The sequence below is a fragment of the Caretta caretta genome, chromosome 1, assembly GCF_965140235.1.
Source record: "Caretta caretta isolate rCarCar2 chromosome 1, rCarCar1.hap1, whole genome shotgun sequence".
Classification (NCBI taxonomy): domain Eukaryota; kingdom Metazoa; phylum Chordata; order Testudines; family Cheloniidae; genus Caretta; species Caretta caretta.
The window spans coordinates 175701925-175725697 of NC_134206.1; the positions used below are offsets into that span (position 1 = coordinate 175701925).

Below are 23773 nucleotides of genomic sequence, written 5' to 3' on the forward strand. Positions count from 1 at the left end.
TATGAAAGGCATAAATTTTCTCTACTGACAGTGAATTTCATTTACCTCAGCTATATTGTCTATTGGAAAAAAACAAAATAAGAGTGGTTTTTCTTTTAAAAATTGTGGGCAATGCAATGATTATTAAAGTGAATGAGTAATTGTATTGCCTAGAGCTTACTAGGCATAACTAAGTCAGATTTTGTGAAAGCTATCCCAACAATGCTCTGAATTGTCACCAAAATAGGATTCCCCTAGAGGTCTTCAAAAGTGAGAGGCTAGTATATTAATTTACTACACCAAAAGAAATAGCATTTTAATAGAAACTACCCCTAGTATTCTCCAATGTCCTTAAGATCCTATCTCATTACAGTGTAAACTCCTAGGGGCAGGGACTACCTCTGTTTGTACAGCACCTAGCATAATGGGGCGACTGTACTATACAATAATAAGTACCTTTGCTTACCGACAAGGAAAAATGCTTTCTTTGCAACTGTTAAATACTATCATATCTTCAAAATCCGTCCCTATATGAGTAGTGAAAAGTTAGTTTGCATTAGTAATTTTTGAAAGTTTTAACCCTTTTTTATGGTTTAGTGGTGGGATCCCACGGAATTAGCCATGTGGCAGAATTCATGGTCTGATCACTTAAAACAGCACATGACAGTTTTGGTCAGAATTTAAGCACTTTAGCACTTTGAAGGATGTACATTGTATGTATTAAGGCAACTGTCCACTTGACTAGCCATAGGCTAATACTTCTTTATATCCTTTAAAAAAAAAAAGGCCTGCTTTTGTGGTACTATCGTATGTGATAAGATGTGGGAAATATAGACGTTGTATGAAAAAGATAAAAAATATAGACCATTATTAATAGGCTTTAACTTGAAAGATTAAGATACATATACCACCCAAATATCAGTCTATGGAGAGGACCAGAAATGCCGGTACATCATTTTCAAGCATCTCAGACATTTTGCAGCTGATGTACTACTAAGTAGGATAGTGAATTTAGCATGAATTGGACATTAACAAATACAACCCTGTACAGAAGGATTGAGGAGAAAATAAGGAAATTTGCATGATAATACTGTGAAATCATATTATTATTTATATTATATTAGCACCTAGACCAGTGGTTCTCAACTTATTACACATTGTGGGTCGCATGTGCAGTGGCAACCCAGACCCCAACCCCGAACCCCCACCACACGGGTCCAGCCGGCTGCCTGCCCTGGGCCCCACCATGCATGGTGGGCTCGCTGCCCCATCCCCGGACCCCAGAGCTTGAGGGGCCATCCAGGAGCCCTGGACCGCTGTTGTATGGGGCCAGCCAGCTGCCCTGACCCCAGGCCCCCACCACGCAGCTGCCTCAGACCCTGCAACTCATAGGGCTGGGCAGCTGCCCCAGACCCTGGGCCCCCGACCCCCCAGAGCCAGCTGGGAGTCCCAGACCCCTGACCCCTTGGGGCCAGCTAGGATCCCTGGAGCTCCGACTCCGCGAGGCTGGTTGGGAGCTTCTAGGGTGACCAGATGTCCTGATTTTATAGGCACAGTCCCGATTTTGGGGTCTTTTTCTTGTATAAGCTCCTATTACCCCATACCCCCTGTCCCAATTTTTCACATTTGCTGTCTGGTCACCCTAGGAGCTCCAGACCTCTGACCCCACGAGGCCAGCTGAGAGCCCTGACCCCAGCCTTTAGCACACAGCTGAGCTGGGCCGCAGACGTGTGCTAATTGGGCCGCATGTGGCCCGCGGGCCACAGCTTGAAAACCACTGACCTAGACTCTCTAACCAAAATCAAAGCTCCATTGTGATAGGTACTGTACATACATGTATTCAGAGATGGTCCCTGCTCCCAAAGACTTTACAATCTAAATAGCCAAGACAGTGAAAGGAGGGGGAAGTATTGTTTTCCATATGGGAAATTGGGGCATGGACAATTTAAATGGCTTGTCCAAGGTATCGTGGGGAAACTATGTCAGAGCCTGGAACTGAATGCACTTAACCACTGCCTTAACCACAGACCATACTTCCTTTCTAGCATGATTTTTTTCCCATGAAATATTCATTAGATCAAAGAAATTTGGTCCACTAATTTAGGTATGAAATGTCAGAAAATATTGTAACATAGGCATACAGCGTGGAATGAAGTACAGAGACACACATATAAATATTTCTTTATTTAATAATGTTAATCAAAGTACCTTCTTGTTGAATTTCAAATTAAAAAACATTTGTAGCTTACTACTGTGGAAAGATGACTTAATGTGATAACTTCTCATAGGACTTTCATATGTTTTTCCTTGCCTAATAATTAGTGACACTTTCATTTAAAATCTTGTGCCATTGAGATATCTTATATTATTATGACATTGGTTTATTAGAGCAGAAAACATGTTGACCAGCAGAGATTCTGACGCACTAAATCATGTGAAGGGGAAATATTAAAATGATCATGAAATTCACCCCTGTACAGGGAGCCAATACAGGTTTAAGTGGAACTTAGTCATGCATCTCTGGCTTTCTGCACAGAGATGAATTTCATCCACTGTTTCCAGTCTTACAAACACTTACTATTAAGTGTTGCGATTACTATCAGAAGGAGGGTCTCTAAGGTTAGTCTCTAAGGTGCCACAAGTACTCCTTTTCTTTTTACTATCAGAAGAAGTCCCAGTTGCTTACAAGAAAGTGATTGCAGGATAAGACCCTAAGTCAGAGCATTCATGATAGAAGGGTCCCACTATGTAATGTGCCCCAGTATGAGATCCCATACTGCTAATATTTTTCAGCAGTTGCCGTATATGTCAGGGTCCTTCCTCACTCTGAATTCTAGGGTTTAGATGTGGGGACCCGCATGAAAGACCCCCTAAGCTTATTTCTACCAGCTTAGGTTAAAACTTCCCCAAGACACAAACTCTTTGCCCTTGGATTTGGTAAAACACTGCCACCACCAAGTGATTTAACAAACAATCAGGAAAAGAATCACTTGGAGTTTCTATTACCCCAAAATATCCCAAGCCCTCACAGCCCCTTTCCTGGGGAGCCTTGAGAATAAACAAGATGAGCACAAACCAGCCTTGGATTTTTAAGACCCTAAAAACCCAACCAGATTCTTAAAAAACAGAACTTTATTAGAAGAACAAAACAAAATAAAAGAACAACTCCGTAAGATCAGAATGGAAGATAATCTTACAGACAGTCAGATTCAAAACCTAGAGAATCCGTCCAGGCAAAACCTTAAGTTACAAAAAGACACAAAAATACACATTTCCTCCGGCACAGCAAATTTCACAAGCCAAAACAAAGAAAACCTAATGCATTTTCTAGCTAGGTTACTTACTAACTTCACAGGGCTTGCATCCTTGATCTGTTCCTGGCAAAGGTATCACACAGACAGACAAAAGTCTTTCCCCCCTCTCCAGGTTTGAAAGTATCTTGTCCCCTCATTGATCATTTTGGGTCAGGTGCCAGCCAGGTTATCTGAGCTTCTTAAGCCTTTACAGGTGAAAGGATTTTGCCTCTGTCCAGGAGGGATTTTATAGTTCTGTATACAGAAAGGTGATTACCCTTGCCTTTATATTTATGACATATGCCCTAACGTGAAACTTGCATCAACTGTTGCTGATGCAATTGGCATGGTGCAAGAGTTTCCATAATAGGCTAGTTTCCCCACCTATTAATAACATGAATATAAAGGCTTCTTTTTGACTGAAACTTGGCATAGGGATCTCAAATTAGTTTGGCTACGTTTAAAGATGAATGAAAAATATTTGTGGCTTCAGATTCTTTTTCTTTTATTTTATTTTCAACTCGCAGAAGTCAACAATGGCTCCAGTTTAAAGCACACAATTTATCTAATCAATCAGTCCATGTGATTTAGTGCATTTGGGATGGGGGGGGGCAGGGAGGTGTCATTTTACAAAATGCATCACACAAACAGCTAAGTAACTGAGTTTTCAAAGACGTGTGCAATGACCAGTCTTTCTGAAGGATTTTTAGAACACATGCATTATTGTATTAAATATTATACATCAAGCATATTAATACATCAGGACTACATCCCCCTCTGCAGTGAGGTTGTTTTCCACTGGTCTGGTGGTGCAAAGTATCTCCTCTGAATCAGCAGCAGAGCTTTCCCCTGTCTTAGCATAGCCAGCTTTATGTCACTCTTCTACAATACCTTATGTAGGGGATTGGGGGAAGGCATGGCTTGGGCATATTGTGACCTTGCAATCCTCAGATGCTATAACCCCTTGAGAACTACCACAGCTACCAGGAGTTAAAGCAGACCTTAGGCTACTCAGTATTGCCCACCCCCAACATTCAATAATCATAAGTCTGGCCCCAAAAATCTTGAGATTGGCTCAAAATTCTTTGCCTTCTGTTTGTTGAGACTTAAGGGGTTACTTTTTCATGCTTTTCTCTGCTACCATGACACCTAAAAACTTACTTACAAATACTGAAATCTCTGATTCCCATGTAATAACATGACTCCAGGAACGAGGACTTTAAGAAATAAAACACAAATATCATGAGACACGGGACAGAACTGTGATTGTTGGCAGCGCTCTGGCTTCCACTGGGGGCTGAACCAGCCCGCAGCAGGCCCAGGGATTCGGGAGGCACAAAGGTGGCCTAAAGCCAGCCTTTCCCCACTTGAGCCTTAAGTCAAGATCACCATGTTCCTTCAGATCTAAATGGGCCTACTGTGTCCATAATCCATTAATTAAAACTCCCCAGTTCTTCAGTACAGCAACTGGTCAGAGGAGGTGAGGACACTGGGCAGAAAAGGGATGAGGATCCAGAAGAGCAAGAGGGCAGGAGGAGGGATCAAGGGAATGGGATAGAGGGATGTGGTGGGGTGTGTGCCCCACACTGGCAGAACAGGAGTTAAAGCAGCCCCGGGGAGGCTGCTCAGGAGACAGCCAATTAGGAAGGTTTAGAGAGACAGGCCCAGGCTGGGCCATGTAAGAAGGGCTGCTGAACAGAGCAGTGGCAGTCACTCCCTGGAGTTTGAGAAGGGAGGACTTGCTGCCCTGAAGGAGGGAGAAGAGACAGCACCATGGTCCAATCAGTGCTGGGCGGGGTCAGTGGAGCATGAGTGAGCTCCTGGCCAACTACTACCAGACTGAGGCCCTGATACGAGGGCGGAGACGTTGCTAGGGCTGCGGGAAAGTGGCCCAGGGAAACAGACGGTGGGGGTTGGAGGTGATGCAGCATGTGGCTGCCGGCTAGAGGATACCTTGGCTAGGACCCAGAGTAGTGGGCGGGGCCAGTTCGGCCCTCCACTTTTGGCCCTACATGCCATGCGGGGAGTGGCTAGACCCTGGACTGCAGCCTGCCACTGAGACAAGTGGCTGGAGAGAGGACTGGCAGGCCCTTGGAAGTAGGGGGAGAGAACGGAGTGGGGCACAGCCAGAGGGCTGTGTCCAGCAGAGGACACCACAGTCCTGAGAGCAACACGGGTCCTGATGACAGAAGCAATGGTGGCAAGATGCCACTAAATGAAGGCGCACCGGCAAACCAGAGCTAATTCCCAGGACGGCCAGCAGGAGCCACAGCAGTGGTGAGTCGTGCCCCGTCACATGCAGTGGAGAATACGGCAAACATTTATCCCCAATACAAGGGGAAGTTAGAAGACTGTGGGGACTATTGCCTGGTATAGACGTTTGAGAGACTAAGGAACACATAAGGTGGAGAAAATGGAGTCAGAGGCCTGCTTTGTGGAGGGCTTTGCGGCCTTCTAGAACTGGACTCCAAAGTCGGTACCCCTGTGGAAAGGGGCCAACAAGCAGCAAGGGCAGCTTCAGATCCTGCTACAGCAGGTGCTCAAGCCCAGCAGAGACAATGGGAAGCACATGAGTACCTGCAGACCTGTATGGCCAAACTAAGTCACTGGGAGGGGGAGTCCAAAAGAATTGCAGGGAGCAAGAGGGGAATTCAGGCACCAGGACCAGGAGGCCAGCAGACACTGTGGGCAGCAGGGACACTTTAAGAGGGAGTGCCCCTGCCAGAGAGAGGAACAGAAACATCATCTGGGGAATGGAAGGGAGAAAGAGCCCAGGAGAGTCCCCCCTGTGAGGAGAATAGGGAGGCAATGGGCATGTTGGGACTGTGGGCAACAGGGGCACCTGAAGAGGGAGTGCCCAACCCAAAACTGCAGGGCCCAGGCTAGCCCAGAGTATGGGGCTGAGCCAGAGAAGAACTATAGGAGGGCCATGGCCGAAGGGAGGCAAAGGACATGCTTCCAGTGCCATAAGAACGGTGATATAAAAAGGCATTGCCCCCTGAAGAGAAGGAAGGGGATGCCTGAGAGCCAGGCTCAGTTGGAGACTGCCCAGAGCAAGGGGGTAGTGAGGACTGAGTACCTGGCAGAAAGCCATTTCCCATACTCAGCAGGGGGAGGTAGTGAGGAGATGGATAGGATGTCTCGGACAAAAGAGATCCAGACAAACAGAGGAACCCACACAGGAGCAAGACAGGCTACAGTGGGGACCCAAACCCTGGAAGAGGGAAGCAGGTTGTTCTTCTTGGTAGAGAGGGCAGGAGAGGGATAGCCTGCAGGCCCAGCTGCGAGGGAAGCTGGGAAAGTAGAGACACCTCCCCTCCCAGGTGTGTGGTCTTAAGGGGGAAGGGTGTGTGATAGGGCATCTGCCCCACACTGGCAGAAGGGGAGGTAAAGCAGCTCCAGGGAGGCTGCACAGGAGACAGCCAATTAGGAAGGTTTAGAGAGACAGCCAATCAGGGCCAAGATGGGCCATATAAGAAATTGCTGCTGAACAGAGCAGTGGCAGTCACTCCCTGGACTTCAAGGAGGGAGAACTGGTTGCACTGAAGGAGGGAGAAGAGATAGCACCATGGTCTGAGCAGTGCTGGGAGGGGCCAGGGGAGCATGAGTGAGCTCCCGGCTGACCACTGCCAGACTGAGGCCCGATACAAGAGTGGAGAAGGTGGTAGGGCTGCAGGGAAGTGGCCTAGGGAAACAGATGCTGGGGGTTGGAAGTGACACAGCATGTGGCTGCCGGCTAGAGGGTCCCTGGGCCGGGACCTGGAGTAGCAGGTGGACCCCGGTTCCCTCCCTTCCTTTGGCCCTACTTGCCACTGAGGGGAGTGGCTAGAGTACGGGCTGCAGTTTGCCACTGACACAGGTAGCTAGACCCTGGACTGCAGCCTGCCACTGAGACAAGTAGCTGGAGAGAGGACTGGTGGGCCCTCGGAAGTGGGGGAAGAGAACCGAGTGGGGCACAGCGGAGGGCTGTGTCCATAAGAGGACACCGCGGTCCTGAGAGCGACATGGGTCCTGATGACGGAAGTGACAGTGAGATGCCACTAAATGAAGGTGAGCCAGAGCTAATTCCCAAATCAGCCAGCAGAAGGCACCACAGTGGTGAGTCACAGCCCATCACAAAGGAAGAAGGACCATCTGGAAGAACTAGTGTTGGGACGGGTGGAGTCATGGGCTAAAAGGAATGGGGAAAACAGACCAAGGAAGCAAGAGTCTGGGCAACTGGAGAGACTCAAGATGAGGAATCCAGATGGGGAGAGAGGACCATGCAAAAGTGGAAGAACTAAGTCCCTACAAAATGACCTACAGAGGTGGATCCCAATGTCCACAGTTTGCAGGATCAGGACCTACATGGAGAAGGGAGGAGCAGGGGCACTGGGAAATGACAAAGAGGGAGGCAAGAAATGGGGAGCTGGCTGCAGGCTTTCAGGAGAGAAAACAGGACCAAGAGCTGAAAGAGTCCAAGAAGTAGCAAAGAGGGGAGAAATAGAGGTCAGTAAGGGCTATGAGCAGACAGCAAATGACCATGGACTTGTGGGAAGTTCAGTGTGGGGAAAATGTTTGGAGACAGTTTGTGACCAGAAAAAGGTTAAATCTGTTTGGAATATTAGTTATTACAGATTGTTCACTTAGTTCTCGTGGCCTGAATGTTTTAGTCAAAACCATCTGAAAAAATGTGTAGATTGGAATGGGAATGGCGCATGTCCTCCCCAGGCCCACTGCTCTGTCACTGGTATAGATCCCTATCGCCCATCTGGTAGGACCTGGAAAGGAGTCACCAGCAGGTGGCTGACAATGGCTAAAAAAACCTCTGGCCAAGTCCTGCAGCATTAAGACCAGCTAGAACGCAAAGATGGGGAGGAGAAAACAGCTCCCACCATCTCCACTCCACCCCTTCTGCCACCCAGTGCCTCATCTTTTCCGTCCCTGGCCTAAGCCAATCACACTGGAGATCTCCCCTCCCCTGGCTCATAGAGAGCTCAGCTCTATGCAGGGGAAGAGTTGCTTCTTCAGTCAGAGTTGCTTCTTGAGTCACAGCCTGAAGAAGCACCTGAGTGCTTTGTGGACAGAAGAAAGAAGCACTAGCCTCCCATTCCTCAAAACCCCCTAACATAACCACACCAGCAATGCCCCACCCCAAAGCCCTACAAGGTTTTTCACCCCCAAAGCCTCCCCAGCCAGGAGAACCAGCTCACACACACATGGGGGAAAAAATGACCTACCCAATTCTAATCCCACCATCCTCGATATGATTTGTATGGTAATTTCCTGTCCATTCTGGACATGGTAGATCACTCTTTTTCTCTCTCTGAAAAACTGCAGGTACAAGGACCAGACAGAGGCACATGGTAGACTTTTTAAAATAATGTAAATAAGAACACACACAGGGACAGGGGGATAATTAATTATATTTGGCTGAAGTACCAGTATGAAAACCTAACCTAGACAGAACTGCATACAAACAAAAGACTACATAGTGCATACATCTTGCTGCCCTCACTGTCTGCTGACTTATTGTTGGACTAGACCCTCAGCTGGTATCAATCGGTATAACGTCATTGACTTCAGTGGCATTATGCCGATTTTCACCGAGTAAAAATTTGGCCCACATTTTTTCCCCACCTTTTCATGTGTCGTACTCAGTCCCAAGCTGAGTCCTAATAATTCACTTTAGAATGTAGCCACTAAGCTGATAAAAAGTAATAAATCTTTCTGATCACATTATGATCCAACTCTGATGCATCATATGTTAACTGATCTTTGTATCATCCTCTCACACTTTAATTTGGGTCTTGTTTTGATATACTGCATTACTACTGTTGATGTTTTACTGTATCATGTTCTCGGCTAGCCAGTATACTGAATTTAATTTGGATTTTATGATGAATCATATTGCATTACTACTTTTTAAAATAATATTACTACTGAAATAAGATTTCATAATTGCATTCTGTCGTCATTTGCAATGGAAACAAATGGAGACTAATCCCATCTGGACTGCCAAGGTTTATAGGTCTCCAAAGACATATCTCCCCTTTGTTATTAAGTCACAATGTCCAATTCACAAATGCTGCCTAGTTTATGCTCCTGACAAATGTAAGAAAATCAGTGTCACTCATTTTGACACACAGCTGCAAACTGGTAAATAGATTTTAATACCACAGTAGTCAATGTCATTGTTAGTATTTTAACAGCAAACTTCCTGTCCCCAGGGAGGTGGGGAGAGAAGCATCTTTTACTATTTGGGTTTGCTAAGGTAGATGAATCACTAGGGGCTCATGTGGTTTCTGGTCCAGGGAATAACACAAATTGTCACCATGTTGATCTCAGTAAAGTTGCTTTAAAATAATAATAATAGTTGTTATTTCTGTACAAACTTTTCGTCAGAGGATCTCAAAGTGTTTTGCACATATATTGGGGATCAGAATCTGGCTGAAAAGTACAGGCCTCTTTTGGGGCAATCGTGCAGGAGCTCTGGGAGGCTCTGTGTCTCAGGGAGGCACAATGCCTCCTGCAGCTCCTGGAAGGGGGTGCTACAACCCACCCCCTTAAGAGGTTACAGTGTGAGCTACCTTCCATGGGTAGCCACTGCAGATGGCTTGCATTGAGAAGGGGCAGGACCATGGTGTCACTTCCCCTCAACAACTGTTGAGGTAGCTTGTACCTCAGGGCTACTAGTAAATAACAGTCACTAAGCTAAGGAAAGAACAAAGTCTATAATAGTACCTGCGCATTGTATGGTCTTCAGGCTAGAAAGTGGTCACTGTTCTGTGTTTGTAAAGTACCTAGCACAACTGGGCCCTGTTCTTGATTGACCCTAGATACCACCATAAATAAAATGATTAATACGGAAGGGTAAGTCTTCTTGTTCTCTTCCCCAGTGCAAGGTCCAGCCACAATCTGAATATAGTCAATTAATCCTCATGATACCCCTGTGCATTAGGAAAGGGAGATAGGTAGTAAAAATCACCTAGCACCAGTGAAACGCAGCCAACTCTAGGGATCACTCCAAGTGTTTAGTCTTGCGGAACAATACTCTAAACAAAGGCTAAAGATAGCAGGTAGAAAAACAGTACTGTGTCCCATTGACACTGCAGAGGGGATTTAGTTTTGATAGGCAGAAAGTATACCTTCACAAGAGGCAATGTGGTCAGGAAGTCAGATCAACACCTCCTCCTTTTATGAAACATACCATGGAATTTTTAATACCCCCCAAATGGATCAAGACTTGAATTTCATATTATCACCCCAATCAGTTTTTGTCACCCACATCCTTATTCTCTCCCCTTTTTATCTGTGATCCTCACTTATTATGTCAAGGGACAGGCAGCTGTCCTTACTCATTGTTGTGAGGCTCCTAGCATATGATGGGGTGATCAATATAAAAGAATCTGAAAGATGAACTTTCCATCTGTACAGTGACCTCTAACACTAGTGCTCACTGCCTGGGGCACTGGGGTAGTACTGACTCAGGTGTCAGAGTGTGTTCTGTAGTCACCAGCACCACTTTTGTCAGCACCTAGCTGTTCCACGGATTCTGCCATCCCCATACTGGCCTCATCCAGCCCCGCTTAGTTCGAAACCCATTGGGATTACTGAATAAGATTGCATGCGTACAGGCTAGATTCAGCAAGGAACATACTTCTGAATGCTACTGAGGAACTTTCATCCTAAAAATGCATTTGCCATGTTATATTAAAACAAAACAGATCTTTGTCTGCAATGTGCATTGGTATAGATCTTGAGAAATCATTTACTGTGTATATCAGAGAGAAGCTAGCCAAGGATAAGGTTTGTCTCATTTTGCAAAAGTTCAGTGGTTTGTGGGTTGGTTTTTGTTTTGCTGAACAAAAAAGATTTGGATCCAATCCAGATTCCACTTTATCTGAACTCTCAAAGTTTGGGAGGGTTTGATTCCAGCACTAGCTGGTCTTTGTGCATGAAGATATGCAGTATCTAATTTCCCAAGATACAGGGCATTGCGCGCACGCACACACACACACACACACGCTGAAAGGAGTAATATCAAACCTTATAATCATGCCCCTACCAAATTCATTTTCGTAAATTTCAGTCAACATTTTTTAAATCTTGAATTTCACGGCTTCAGATATTTAAATCTTAAAGCATGAATATGTATTTTTAAATGGCAAAATATAAACATTCGATAGCACTCCCCAAAAAAGATGACAACACCCCTCCGTACCATGCCTCCCTTACTTCTGTGCTGCGGCTGGCAGTGTCACTGCTTGCAGAACTGGCCAGCCGGCCAGTAGCTGCTGCTGCTGCTTTCTGGCCATGCGGCTCGGAAGGCAGCACAGAAGTAAGGATGACAATACTGCAACTCCTTTACAATAGCCTTTGGGTTGGGACGCCCAGTTTGAGAAATGCTGTATATGGTAAAAGTACACAAAAGACCAAATTTCACAGTCCACAATGCATTTTTCACAGCTGTGAATTTGGTAGGGCCCTATTTATAATGATCTCCCCTCAGTACTAATGGGAGCTATGCACGCTGATCAAAGGGAAGACTAGACCACTTCATTTGCACCTTAAACTCTCAATACAGAGACATGTTGTGCAAGTCTAAACCTACATCTAGAGGAGATGGAAGGAAGTGACTTGATGTCTAATTCTTATTAGAACAAGCTAATCAATATTTCAGCGTTCTCCTGCAGAAAAAGCATACCATTACAGTTACCTGAATCAATACAAGGTAAATGCTGCCTCAACTAAGAAATGGATATCTATTTTGAAAGAACAAATTAAACATGGTTTTTATTCATTGGTGTAAGAGGTATGCTTTATGAAGAAAAAGAATCCATGAGGTATTTCCTGATAGCATATTTTTTGCCATATCTATTAAAATGTGACAGTTTTGCTTTTTCATCTAAGTGGAAAATGTCTATTTTTTTGGCATTTGTTCTGCTCCATATATTTAACATTGCATGAATTAGAAATGTGAGACCCATTTAGCTCTAGCTGTAATAAATACATTTTACTGCCTTCTGACCAAATGGGCCTTGTGATTATAAATCATAGGACTGATCATGACAGACACCCACCACATAAAGGGCCAGTGTGCAGCAGCACCATCCCTGTTGGGGGGGGGGCACCCTGAGATTCTTGTGCCTCACGCAGTCAAAACACCTCCCAGAGTTCTGGGAGCACAGTGGCTACACCAGCCTGGTGCAAACTGTAGCATGTGCTCTCCACCATCATGTGCAGGTCCAGCTCTCCTGCATCCTGTAGAGAAAATGAGTCTCATGCCTTCATAATTTCATAAACCCTTATACACTCATATCCCATAGTCTCATACCCTTATAATTTCCCTGCCCCCTTGGAAGAGAAAAGTGCCACTATAGATGCTTGCCTTGCATAGCCTTGTGCTCAATGAGTCCTGCTCATCCCTCCCGACACCCCAAGAGGGATGGGAAGGACTAGTTAAAGGTGTGGGCATGTGGTGTAGACTCCTCTCTAAATTGTTTTCCAGTATCTCAGCTTTCCCTTTTTAAAAAATTACATTTGTGAGGAAAGCATTGACAAATTTTTCCCAAAGTCTCACCGATGTAGCAATGTCTGCCAAAGTTTACGGAGAGCCTGAAACTATACAACTGAGGTGTGAACTGCCCCATTCATTTCAATGGGTACTAGCCCAGATGCTAATGATAATCCTTTAATTATCAAAGCATATAAGAAATAAGAGGTAAAATCATAAGATATGAACATCGATATGATCTCTCCTTAATGACTGCTCATTTTGGGTAAGCCTTTAGCAACACATGGCAGGGTTCAACAGAAATGCGATTCATTTTGTTTTCCTGAAGGAGTCTCGGCTTTCAAAAGTTTGGGAAATGATGAATTAGGCCATGATATAAATTTCAAAGACAAGCTATGGAAGCCCCCATAATTTGAGCCATTTAACACTAAAGCCTGGAGAAAACACTTAAAAACTCTCATGGAAATGTCTTGCTTTGACAGAGAGACTGACAAAATAGGTCTTTTTCCATCTCTTACATCTCAGTGTAGCAATTCATTCCAGAACCAACTTCCGAGACATTTTTTAGCCAGACATAGCATGCCTGCATAATAGCTTGTGGTAAGCATTATGGGAGAAGCCACTGGCAGAAACTGCAGGATCTAAATAGCTTAAACAACATATGTTTGACACTCAGGGGAGCAGTGAATATATTTATTCCCCTGGCCCCAATCCTGCAAACACTTACCTACATGTTTAATTTTACATGGCTGCGTAATCTCACTCAATAGGACATGTCACATGCATAAACGTAGGTACTTGTGTACATTTTTGCAGTATCAAAACCTGTTTCTTATTCCCTCTTTCTGCTTTTTACAAGCAAATAGTACTTAAAATCCCAGCCATTATCTTTAATGTAGGTGATCAAACATTTTTCAATATATGTCGTATTTCAGATGAGAACCATCCATTCTGTTGAGTTGCCTTGTGCATGGTTTCGTTTCACTGAAATAGAAATGATTTTTCCACTTATTAACAATTTGAGTTCAATTAATCTGGATTATTTATTAAATAAATGTTATCTACATTATGTCTGTCAGATAAAATAATAATATTGTGTGAGTGTGTAGGCGCACATGCATGTAAAATATATGAGGATTAGTACAATCTCTTCCAGGGTTTATGAACCTAACATTCTCCAGGGCATAACATAAACTAGCATGAAGCCCCAAATACTAGCATTTTCATTTGCATATTTGTGTTATCTGAAAGATGTGTGAAATGTCATACACAGTCAGCTCCACACTGACTGTGCATGCGAGCAGGGGCATGGGTTTGGCTTTATCCAGCAAGAATATGGAATATACTATGATCCTGGAGTGTGACAGGGTGGCTGGATTCTACTGTGACTCTACCCTGGTAGCTGGACCCAGAGCTTCAAAGTTATTTAGGCTTCTAACTTCCAGTGAAATCAATTGGAGTCAGATGTCTGATACCTTTGAGGTTCTGAGCCCTGTTAATTAATCCCTGCTCACTCAATGATGCAGGTGTGGCTTGTTAAACTCCACAGTGTACATAAGAGAGGTGGGAATAGCCCTTTAGAGGGGAAGCTAGAGCCTCAGGCAGATGGGGCCCAAGGTAGGAATGTTGGTGAAGTCATATCTGGGGAGAAGGCATAGGTTGGAGTTTATATTGTTATGTTTTGTTTGAGTTACCCTTAGTAATAAAGCCAAAACTCAGGTAGGGGGGTAACTTTTAACCTAAAACAATGTGTATATGGCCTTTTGTGATAGTAAGGCAGCGACTCCTTCAGTTTACAGTAACTGTTGTGTAGAGCTAAAAGTTCCTACTTTTTTTGTCAGTGGCAATAGGGAATGACTTTTCTACAAGCAAGGGAATATTAAGCATTCATTTAAATCTAACGAGCTCTGGGGAAGATTGTTGGACCCTGCAGAAACACTTGAGGTGAAGTTGCTGCTAACCCCTTCGGGCAAGGGTGCCCTACAAGGCCCACCAGAGTATTTCATAAGGCCCGCTGCCTGCTTCAACACAAAAAACTATTGGCCGATTCATTAGCCTTTTGTTGTCATGTTTACATCATTTTAGTTTACACAAGTGTGTAAATAGACAATACCATACATAGAAACAACCTATCTACATACATATGAAACAAGCTGAACTTAAAATATAAATCAATACAGGTGACTTTAAATCTTATTAAAATATGTAGACTCTGTTTGGCTGACACAAGGTTGTGCTTAGGCTTATGTGGCTGTAATGTGTATGTGTAATATATGTGTAATAAGGCTGGGCACCCCGCCTCAGCGTATGTCTACACTGCACACTAAGCCCAGGCTTTGACTCAGGTTTCAACCCAAGCCCCTATTCTGCCCACACATAAATCAGTTTAACTTGGGTCAGCAAGCACTCAGGACATGGTCCTAGGACTCTGCTGGGGGGTGGGTCAGAGCACAGTTCCTGCTGTGATTCAGGTCTAAGCCCTGTTACTTTGTAGGGTGGATGCAGCTCAAGTCACAGACCCAAGCCAGAAGATCTGCATAATGCAGTATGGTCAGCTCAGAGCAGCTGTGACACCCAGGTCCAGCAATTGTAAACAGGTTTACAGTGCAGTGCTGCTATTCAGGTATGGGCTTGGAAACACCAAGTCCACTAGCCTGGGTCATAGAATATCAGGGTTGGAAGGGACCTCAGGACGTCATGTAGTCCAACCCCCTGCTCAAAGCAGGACCAATCCCCAATTTTTGCCCCATCCCTAAATGCCCCCTCAAGGATTGAACTCACAAACCTGGATTTAGCAGGCCAATGCTCAAACCACTGAGCTATCCCTCCCTCCCAGCCTTAGTGTGCAATGTAGTTCATCCAAGGGAGAGTGAGGAGAGATTATTCAAAAGGGAAAGTTGTTCTAGAGATGTGACTTTCTCATTTGAGTCAAATTATATGCATTTTACCTCACCCCCAGAGCATAGCTGCTGTAAAATGACCAACACACACACAAGTATCCCACATAGCCAGGTTCATCTTTACATGCTTTAACTATTACTGTGCCATGAAGAACTGGAGATGACTTTTGGGAGCTCCTGTTCAAGTCTCTTCCACTAAACTGGAGTAAGCATTTAAGCTGACTTCCCATCCTCTGATGGGGTTCACCTTCAGTCCTGATACTGCAAAACCATCCCTGACAAAGATGACTGATCCCTGAAACTCACGTAAATATCTCTTTAAAATACTTTATCTGTTCACTTTGGGAATAGAACAGATTGCACCAAGCATCAAAAAACTCCCTGAGGAGGATACTTCTAACTAGGGTGACCAGATGTCCCGTTTTTAAATGGACAGTCCTTTTGGGGGGGCTTTTTCTTATATAGGCGCCTATTACCCCTCACCCCTGTCCCATTTTATCCCAGTTGCTATCTGGTCACCCTACTTCTAACTTGCCCAACCAGAACGTAACCCCCTCATCAAAGCATCTCAGGTTATACAAGCTATGTATTTTGGTATAGTATCCATATACTCCACATATTTTGCAGGAAGAAAGTACAGACATTTCCAGTGCACTTAGCATAAGCTTCCTTGCCAAATAATGTTGCCTTATTCCTTGGTTATACTTATGAGAAGTATTTTTGTTTACTAAATGATTCGCCAGTCTTTGCCCTGTTTCAGCAAAATACTTAAGCATGTCAATAGTCCCAATGAAGTCAATGTTTAAAGTATGTGTTTAAGGCTAAGATTTCCAATAGGGCCTAAGGGAGTTAGGTGCCCACCTTTGAGTGGGAGTTGGGCACCTCATTCCCTTACACCCCTTTGAAAATTCCAGTTTAAGCAATTAGTTGAATAGGTACCTGCAACAAGAAAGCTGCAGTTTGTGTTGTTAATTGGTGAAGCACGGGTGGGCACTATTCAATAGGAACAGCTATGCCACTGCATAGCATAGGGTGGGTTCTTCCGCTACAGATGAAAATCACTCAGCTCTCCCTGGAAGGCCATCCAGTACTGCTAGTGATATCTCCCATGAGCCAGGCCCTGAAGCTACCATCGTTTCACCAATATGAAAAATACCAAAGACATGATAGGATATCTTTCCTCGGCTAGGATACTAGCCTTTTTTTTTTTTAAACTGTTTTACACACTGTTTCAAATTTCTTTTAAACCCAACAGCCTTGCAAAAAATTATCTTAAAAAAAAACGCAGATAATTAAAAAGCAATGGATATTGTCATTTCAAAAATATCTTGATTAAAACCCTGTGAGCCAATTTCAGAGATGGTGCAAGCAAGTCATTGAAGTCAATGAAATTGTGTCTATTTACACAAGGATCGGCTTTATGTCTATTCATTTTGTTATCCTGTTCAAAAATATACATCTTTAACATCTAACCTCTTTGAGCATCACACATAGAATGTAGTATTTCAGCAAATCAGACCATAAACTACATAAATAAACAAAAACTATTCTTAAAGACATATGAAGTAAATAGCCCTAGACTTTAAGAGCAACTATGTTGTTTCTTTATCCGGTGCATGTTAATTTTTCTCACCTTAGGAAATATTTTATACATCCAAATACTTCCCCATTCAAATAAATATATTTATTGCTTTAAAATGTTAATATTAAATCTACTGTCACATGCCTTGCCATAGTAAAGAAAAATGTCATAATTTAAAAAAGCAAAGATAAAAGGACAGCAAACATCAGTCATTAAGGTATAATGACTATGATTAATACATTGGTTGTTAAATGGTTAGTAATAAGATTAGTTTGCTTCTTTCCTGCCCAATAGATACTTAAAGTAATTGCATCTTTGCAAACTGCATTATCATCACTTCATGTGCTTTATGATGTCATGGGACAGCAATGCAGGCCCTGTAACACTCAGCAGTTTTTCCTACCCCTACTTTGTTACTTTTCTTTAAAACCTCTTTTTCTGCCAACTGCAGACATTCTGACATATGAGGATGTAAGAATAGCGCACAAAAAATCTGAATATATCTATACTAAAAAGTAAAGTCCACTTACATTTTTTTTCTTTAACAACTTGCACATCAAAAATAATTATGGCTAATGTGCCATCATAATGTGAAGAATCTGCTGAAAACAGTAATAAGCCAATTGCTTTTCTCTAGCTAGTTAGATTTTATTCACAAAACAATATGTTAACGAGTGGATAAGAGACATTAACTTAAAGGGGAAAAGGATAAAAAATGGAAAACCATTACAGAACTACATTAGCCATAAATCTGAAAGCCATTTTAAAAAGCAGAGCATTCTTTTTTGTGATCCCTACAATTTATGCTAATACAGCAAGGGTCATTATATCTCACAGTCTTTGCCATTTATCATAGCCCCTTTGTGGATATGTAACTGTTATTACTAGGCCTGATCCAAAACCTATTGAACTCAATGGGAGTCTTTCCATGGACTTGAGTAAGCATTGCATGAAACCCATAATGAAGCATGTTCTCTATTCTAGTTCTTGGAAAAATGTAACTGATGTAGGGAGGGAATGAGAAGGAGGGGAAATTCACAATTCCTAAAGAAGGTGATGTATTAAAACGAAAGTTAATAACTTTCCAGTTCCTCTTGTCATTGCCATCTGAAGTTCTGTTTCTGTGATAGTTTAGACTAATGCATATATACACACATATATGTCTTAGACCAAATTGTTGCTGCTCATAGGCAGATATGCAAGATGGAAGTGGGGAGGATGGCACAGTGTACCCTACACACCTCTACTGGTGCTTCTGTTTCCTGAGTGCCAAGGAATATTAACACTGCCAATAGGACTAGACAGTTCTAGTGTATATGGCAGGGCAGGCCCCTGTTCAGAAAGGAGGAGTCTCCCTTCAGCACCCCAGAGGCACTTTGTCTGCCTCTGTGTTCTGGCCACTGCTGATTGGAATAGTGCTTGCCTGCACACTTGAGCTAGCTTTGACTACTGAAACCCCGGTACAACCCTTAATGTTTTTATTTTCTGCAGCTGGCTTCAAATCTTCTTATGTATTTGTTACACAAATAACCCCATATAGTGTAATCACTTAAGAGATTAATTTTATGTTTGACAAATAGTGTGTTGTAAGTGTGCCTTTCAATAGGAATCTAACAATGGTTTGAACCACAGTTTGAAAAATATAGGTACTGTAGCCTGGTTTTAAAAACATTATTGACACAGATGGTCTTTTATGAATTATAGTCACAAATTTCATTAAAAGATATAGTTCTGTTGAAGATTATGTGCTCAAATCTTGTCCGGGACATACATCCTTAGGAAAAAAAATAGCACAAAAGAAAAACTCATGGAAACTAAATGCAGTTATAATTATTCAGTTTCCAGATGGCACCTATGATAGAACACATGGTCATTTATTCACATCTATACACAAAAGCTACTAGTTCAACTTTCTGATTGCAATGCAAATTTAAGTAGTGCATCTTAGAATGCCCTTTAGCTGGGTGTGACTTTTCAAATAACAAGAACTTCCAAAGTATGGCATCTTGGGCCTTGTTTCCTGGAAAAAAAAAAAACTTTAATGGTGTAAAAAAATGAAAGCATGCTACAGTTACTTTCATCATCTTGCTTCAAATAGGTACCAGTTGACTCGCAGCAAGTATCAGCACACAGCATCTGTACTTAGCACCATGATAAGATAAAAGAGATTCTGAACTTTTCAGCTCCAAGAGAAGCATGCCCAAAATAAATAAAAACTAAAAATGAATCAATGTTTTCTATAAACATGCCATCATTATACTATTACTCCATTTGTAACATCTTATATGGAAACCATTTCTATCATTCTGCTATCTGTGTATAGCGGCATATCCTCATCTGCATGCACAAAGATTTAGATACATAACTCCTATAACTAAGAACTTAAAAAGTTTTCTTCTCAAATCTCTTCTCAAAAGATGCACAGTTGGTGGACATGAGGTAAATTTCAGACTTGTGCATGGGAAAATTGCACAACAGCTTGGCTACAATACATCCAACTTTAATGAGCACTTCTAGTCTGATTTTCTCAAGTCTATCAGTAAATTCACATCTCCACTCCCTCCATCTATATCTATGTCTATATATAAAAGCAAAACCTTCAACATCATTTGTTTGTTTAAAACAAACAAAAGGAAGTATTTCTTCACACAATGCACAGTCAACCTTTAGAACTCTTTGCCAGAGGATGTTGTGAAGGCCAAGACTATAACAGGGTTCAAAACAGAACTAGATAAATTCATGGAGAATAGGTCCATCAATGGCTATTAGCCAGGATGGGCAAGGATGGTGTCCTTAGCCTCTATTTGCCAGAAGCTGGGAATGAGCAACAGGGAATGGATCACTTGATGATTACCTCTTCTGTTCATTCCCTCTGGGGCACCTGGCATTGGCCACTGTCGGAAGACACTATACTGGGCTAAATGGACCTTTGTTCTGACCCAATGTGGCCGTTCTTATGTGCTTAAGTGTAGTCAAAAGTGTAAATCATCAGCATCAGGATCAATCTGTGGACTCAGTTCTGTATTCCTTGTGCATCCAAGATTTCCATTGCCTTCAGCTTTCAGATCCAAAACCCATTGAAGACCATGTTAATCTTTTCATTGAATTCAGTGGACTTTGGATCAGATTCTGAGTGTGCCAGGAATGCAGAACTGAGTCGTAAGCCTTTTGAACTGTAGTTGAACTCACATTTCAGTTATGCTTTCGTCCTCTTCCTTTTGGGGTAGCACAAAAGACAATGCAAATGAAGATACATACACAATAGAAAAAAGCTTATGCTGTTTTCTTTTTAGTTTTTTCTAAACTAAAACTGTAAAAAGAAGAAACAATCCTATATAACTATAGACAGATGAACAGATAAAGATATCCTACACAAAGAAGTGCTGCAGCATGTATCTTTTATTATCCTTTTAAAAATAATTAATTTAAGGCACAAAAATAGTGACATTTTGGAGCTTAGCAAGATGTTTAAAAATATCTTGTCTTCTGGTTGCAGCAAAAATGCCTTAGAAAACTTTATGTTGGGGAGGTTGCAGATCATAATGTATCATAGTGATTTGCTGATCTAGCTTTTTATCTCTGAAGATCTGGAATCAAATTTGCTTTTGAGTGTAATGAGTTTGGCAGTCTCTGTTTAGATTTAGCTGGTCCTTATGCAGATTACAAAAATGACAGTTACAACAAAGAATCTCTTCTCAAAAGATGCACAGTAGGTGGACATGAGGTGAATTTCAGACTTGTGCAGGGGAAAATTGAACAACAGCTTGGCTACAATGCATCCAACTTTAATGAGCATTTCCAGTCTGACTTTCTCAAGTTTATGGGAAAACAAAAATCAATCACTAAATTCACATCTTCACTCCCTCCATCTACATCTATGTCTATATATAAAAGTAAAACTTCAACATTATTTAAAAGAAAAAGTTCCAGATTTAATCCTTTTTCTAGAACCAGCCTCTCATGTATGATGTATGATGAATTTATTTTTTTAGAAAAAAAGGTCCCTGTGTTTGCAGCCAGTAAAGGTAGTTAACTCACTGATGATCTCAGTACCTTAAAAACCAAACTTTGTTATCATTATCATATTGTCTTAATTTTATAGAGGATGTTTCAATTATTTCTTTTTTTAAAAAAATCAGTGGAAAGTTGATTTTTAAAAAAATGACTGCTACTTGAAATCCAGACCTCAGCAATTGCCAGGTCATGAGAACTTTTATGTTCAATTGACTAGAAGCCAACTATCAACAAAGGTGAAACGGACTAGCTTGTTTTCATTGATCAAAATGAATTGAAATCAAAAGGGAGACAACACAGAACAAATAGCTTATAAAATTCCTTCATATAGTCGCCCTAAGTGTGAATTGTCACAACATATATATTTTAATCCGTCCCTGTCCCATCAACTAATTTAACAGCATATTCTGATTATTTTTTTAGAGGCAAGGCTCTCTATGGCTCTTATGAGCAATGTCAATATAAACTGTAAGGGCCAAATCCTGCAGTCGTTCCTTAGGCTTAGCTCTGACTTTAAGGGGGAGTTTTGCCTGTATAAGGGACGGAGGAAGAACTTCAGGATTTGTCCCTAAACAGACGATGTCTTACAACTTTGGGACCTGTGATGATGGGGGCAGTTAGAGAGAGGACGTGGGTTAGAAGCACTAGATGCGTCTCTTCTAAACTGAACTCTCAGGCTAGCTCCTCCAGTCCTGCTTCTGCCAAAACTTCAGGGGAAGTTCGGCCAGAGTGAGGAACGCATGATTTGGCCCTAACCGCGTTAAATAAATCCTGCCTTCTCCCCTTTTCTTCATCTAACCAGGTTTCCCGCACCAGCCCCCGTCAGGCACAGCTGCCGCTGCAGTCAGTGAGAGCGATGTCTGAGTAGGGTCTGGGTCTCCAGGATTTGGCCGTAACCGGCTGCAGCTGTGACAGCCAGGCAGTTCCCTTCCCAGTGTATGTCCGGCAGGCTTGGAGGGAAGCCCCACGCCCTCTCTCGCTCACTCACCGCTGAGGACTCGCAGGGAGAGGCAGCTCGGCCCCCGCAGCATCGCGGCACCCAGCAGCAGGGGGATCAGCCTGGAGGGAGAGGCGCTCATAGCGACGGGGGAGTCCCAGCACAAAACAAAGGCGGCACCAAGCACGGGCTGCTGCTGCACCTGCACCCACCGCGCTGCCGCTGCTGCTTCCCCCGGGGAGATGCTCCAGCAGCCGCAGGTCCTCCCCACTCGCACCAGCACCGCGAGCGCTCAGAGCAGCGGGGCGCCCAGCGAATCCTAAGCCGCTGCAGCGCCGCACATTTCCCTGGGCGCTGCCCCCTTGCTGCCCACTCCCCCCCTTCTCTGCGCTCTCTCCCCCGGTGCCTGGCCCTGCCTGTGCCTCTCTCTCGGGTCCCGCGGCTCCGGCTGATGCTGAGCGGGGCGTGGATGCTCCTTGTTATATAGCCAGCCCGAGATGTTGTGCCTGGGAAGAAACCAGCCCCAGACTATTGATTTCTGCTGCTGCCGCCAGCCCCCCTCCGGTGTGAACCGCCCCACGCGCCACGCTGCAGCTCCTCTGGCACAGAGCGGGACCCAGGGCACGCCGGATGGGTGGACTCAGCCGCAGCCCCTCTGCCTTCCTGGGGGGCAGGCGGGAACCCAGAGCTTCGGGGTCGATTTGCATACACCCGTGTCAGCTGTGCCATAAGAGTCTGGCAGGGGGCTGGCTCCCTTTCGTTTTCAAACTGCTGAATGTGCAGGGAAGTGGCAGGCTAGGGGGTCATTTTACTCCGAGCGGCTGTGTAATGCTTCACTCGCTCGGGTACCTGACAAGATGGATAGAGCAAGAGGGAACCGGCTCGGGGAATTCAATACCGGGCAGGATTTTCCTGAATTCTGGAACTGGATCTCAGCCAAACGGGTTTCGTCGTTGAATGGTTATGGAAACAGACCGTGGAGAACAAGCACCCAAGAGTCATAGTCGACCACCCGGATTTCAGGGAGGGGGGATTCAAATCAGGGCTTTTCATTTGGCCCATCTCTAAATCTTAAAGTCATATTGTGCTATACTACCATGGAAATGTCCTGCAGAAACAACTAGAGAATGAAATCCTAGCTAGGGAGTTTCAGAGTAATAGCCCTGTTAGTTCTGTATTCGCAAAAAGAAAAGGAGTACTTGTAGCACCTTAGAGACTAACCAGTTTATTTGAGCATAAGCTTTCCTGAGCTACAGCTCACTTCATCGGATGCATACTGTGGAAAGTGTAGAAGATCTTTTTATATACACACAACCCATGAAAAAATACCTCCTCCCACCCCACTCCTGTTTAGCCAAACTATAGAATTCTGCAGCAGGCATGTCACTCTCCATTAAATTCCATCGATTTGAAATAATTTCTGTAGATCCCCTACACTACAGGGATTTGAGCCTGTACAGTACCATTAATATCAATGAGAATTTTGCCATTTAGTTCATTATATTCAGGATCAGACCCTAGAGAGCGTCTCTATTAAGTGCTTAAGGAATTTTTTTCCATTAAGGGTTTTTC

The 23773-nt window shown here is 43.5% G+C and overlaps 1 protein-coding gene across 4 annotated transcripts in view; it reads right to left on the reverse strand.

The window, feature by feature from the left end:
- Window positions 1-23773, reverse strand: part of CHODL (chondrolectin) — a 67185-nt gene that overhangs the window by 23897 nt on the left and 19515 nt on the right. The window contains exon 1 of one of the 4 annotated variants that reach the window (XM_048868378.2): window positions 22253-22894. The exons of the other annotated variants lie outside the window; for them this stretch is intronic. Within the exon in view, the coding sequence (XP_048724335.1) occupies window positions 22253-22343 (91 nt within the window). The 5' untranslated portion in view covers window positions 22344-22894. Of the gene's footprint in view, window positions 1-22252; window positions 22895-23773 lie in introns of those variants that run through there. 4 annotated transcript variants of the gene reach the window in all.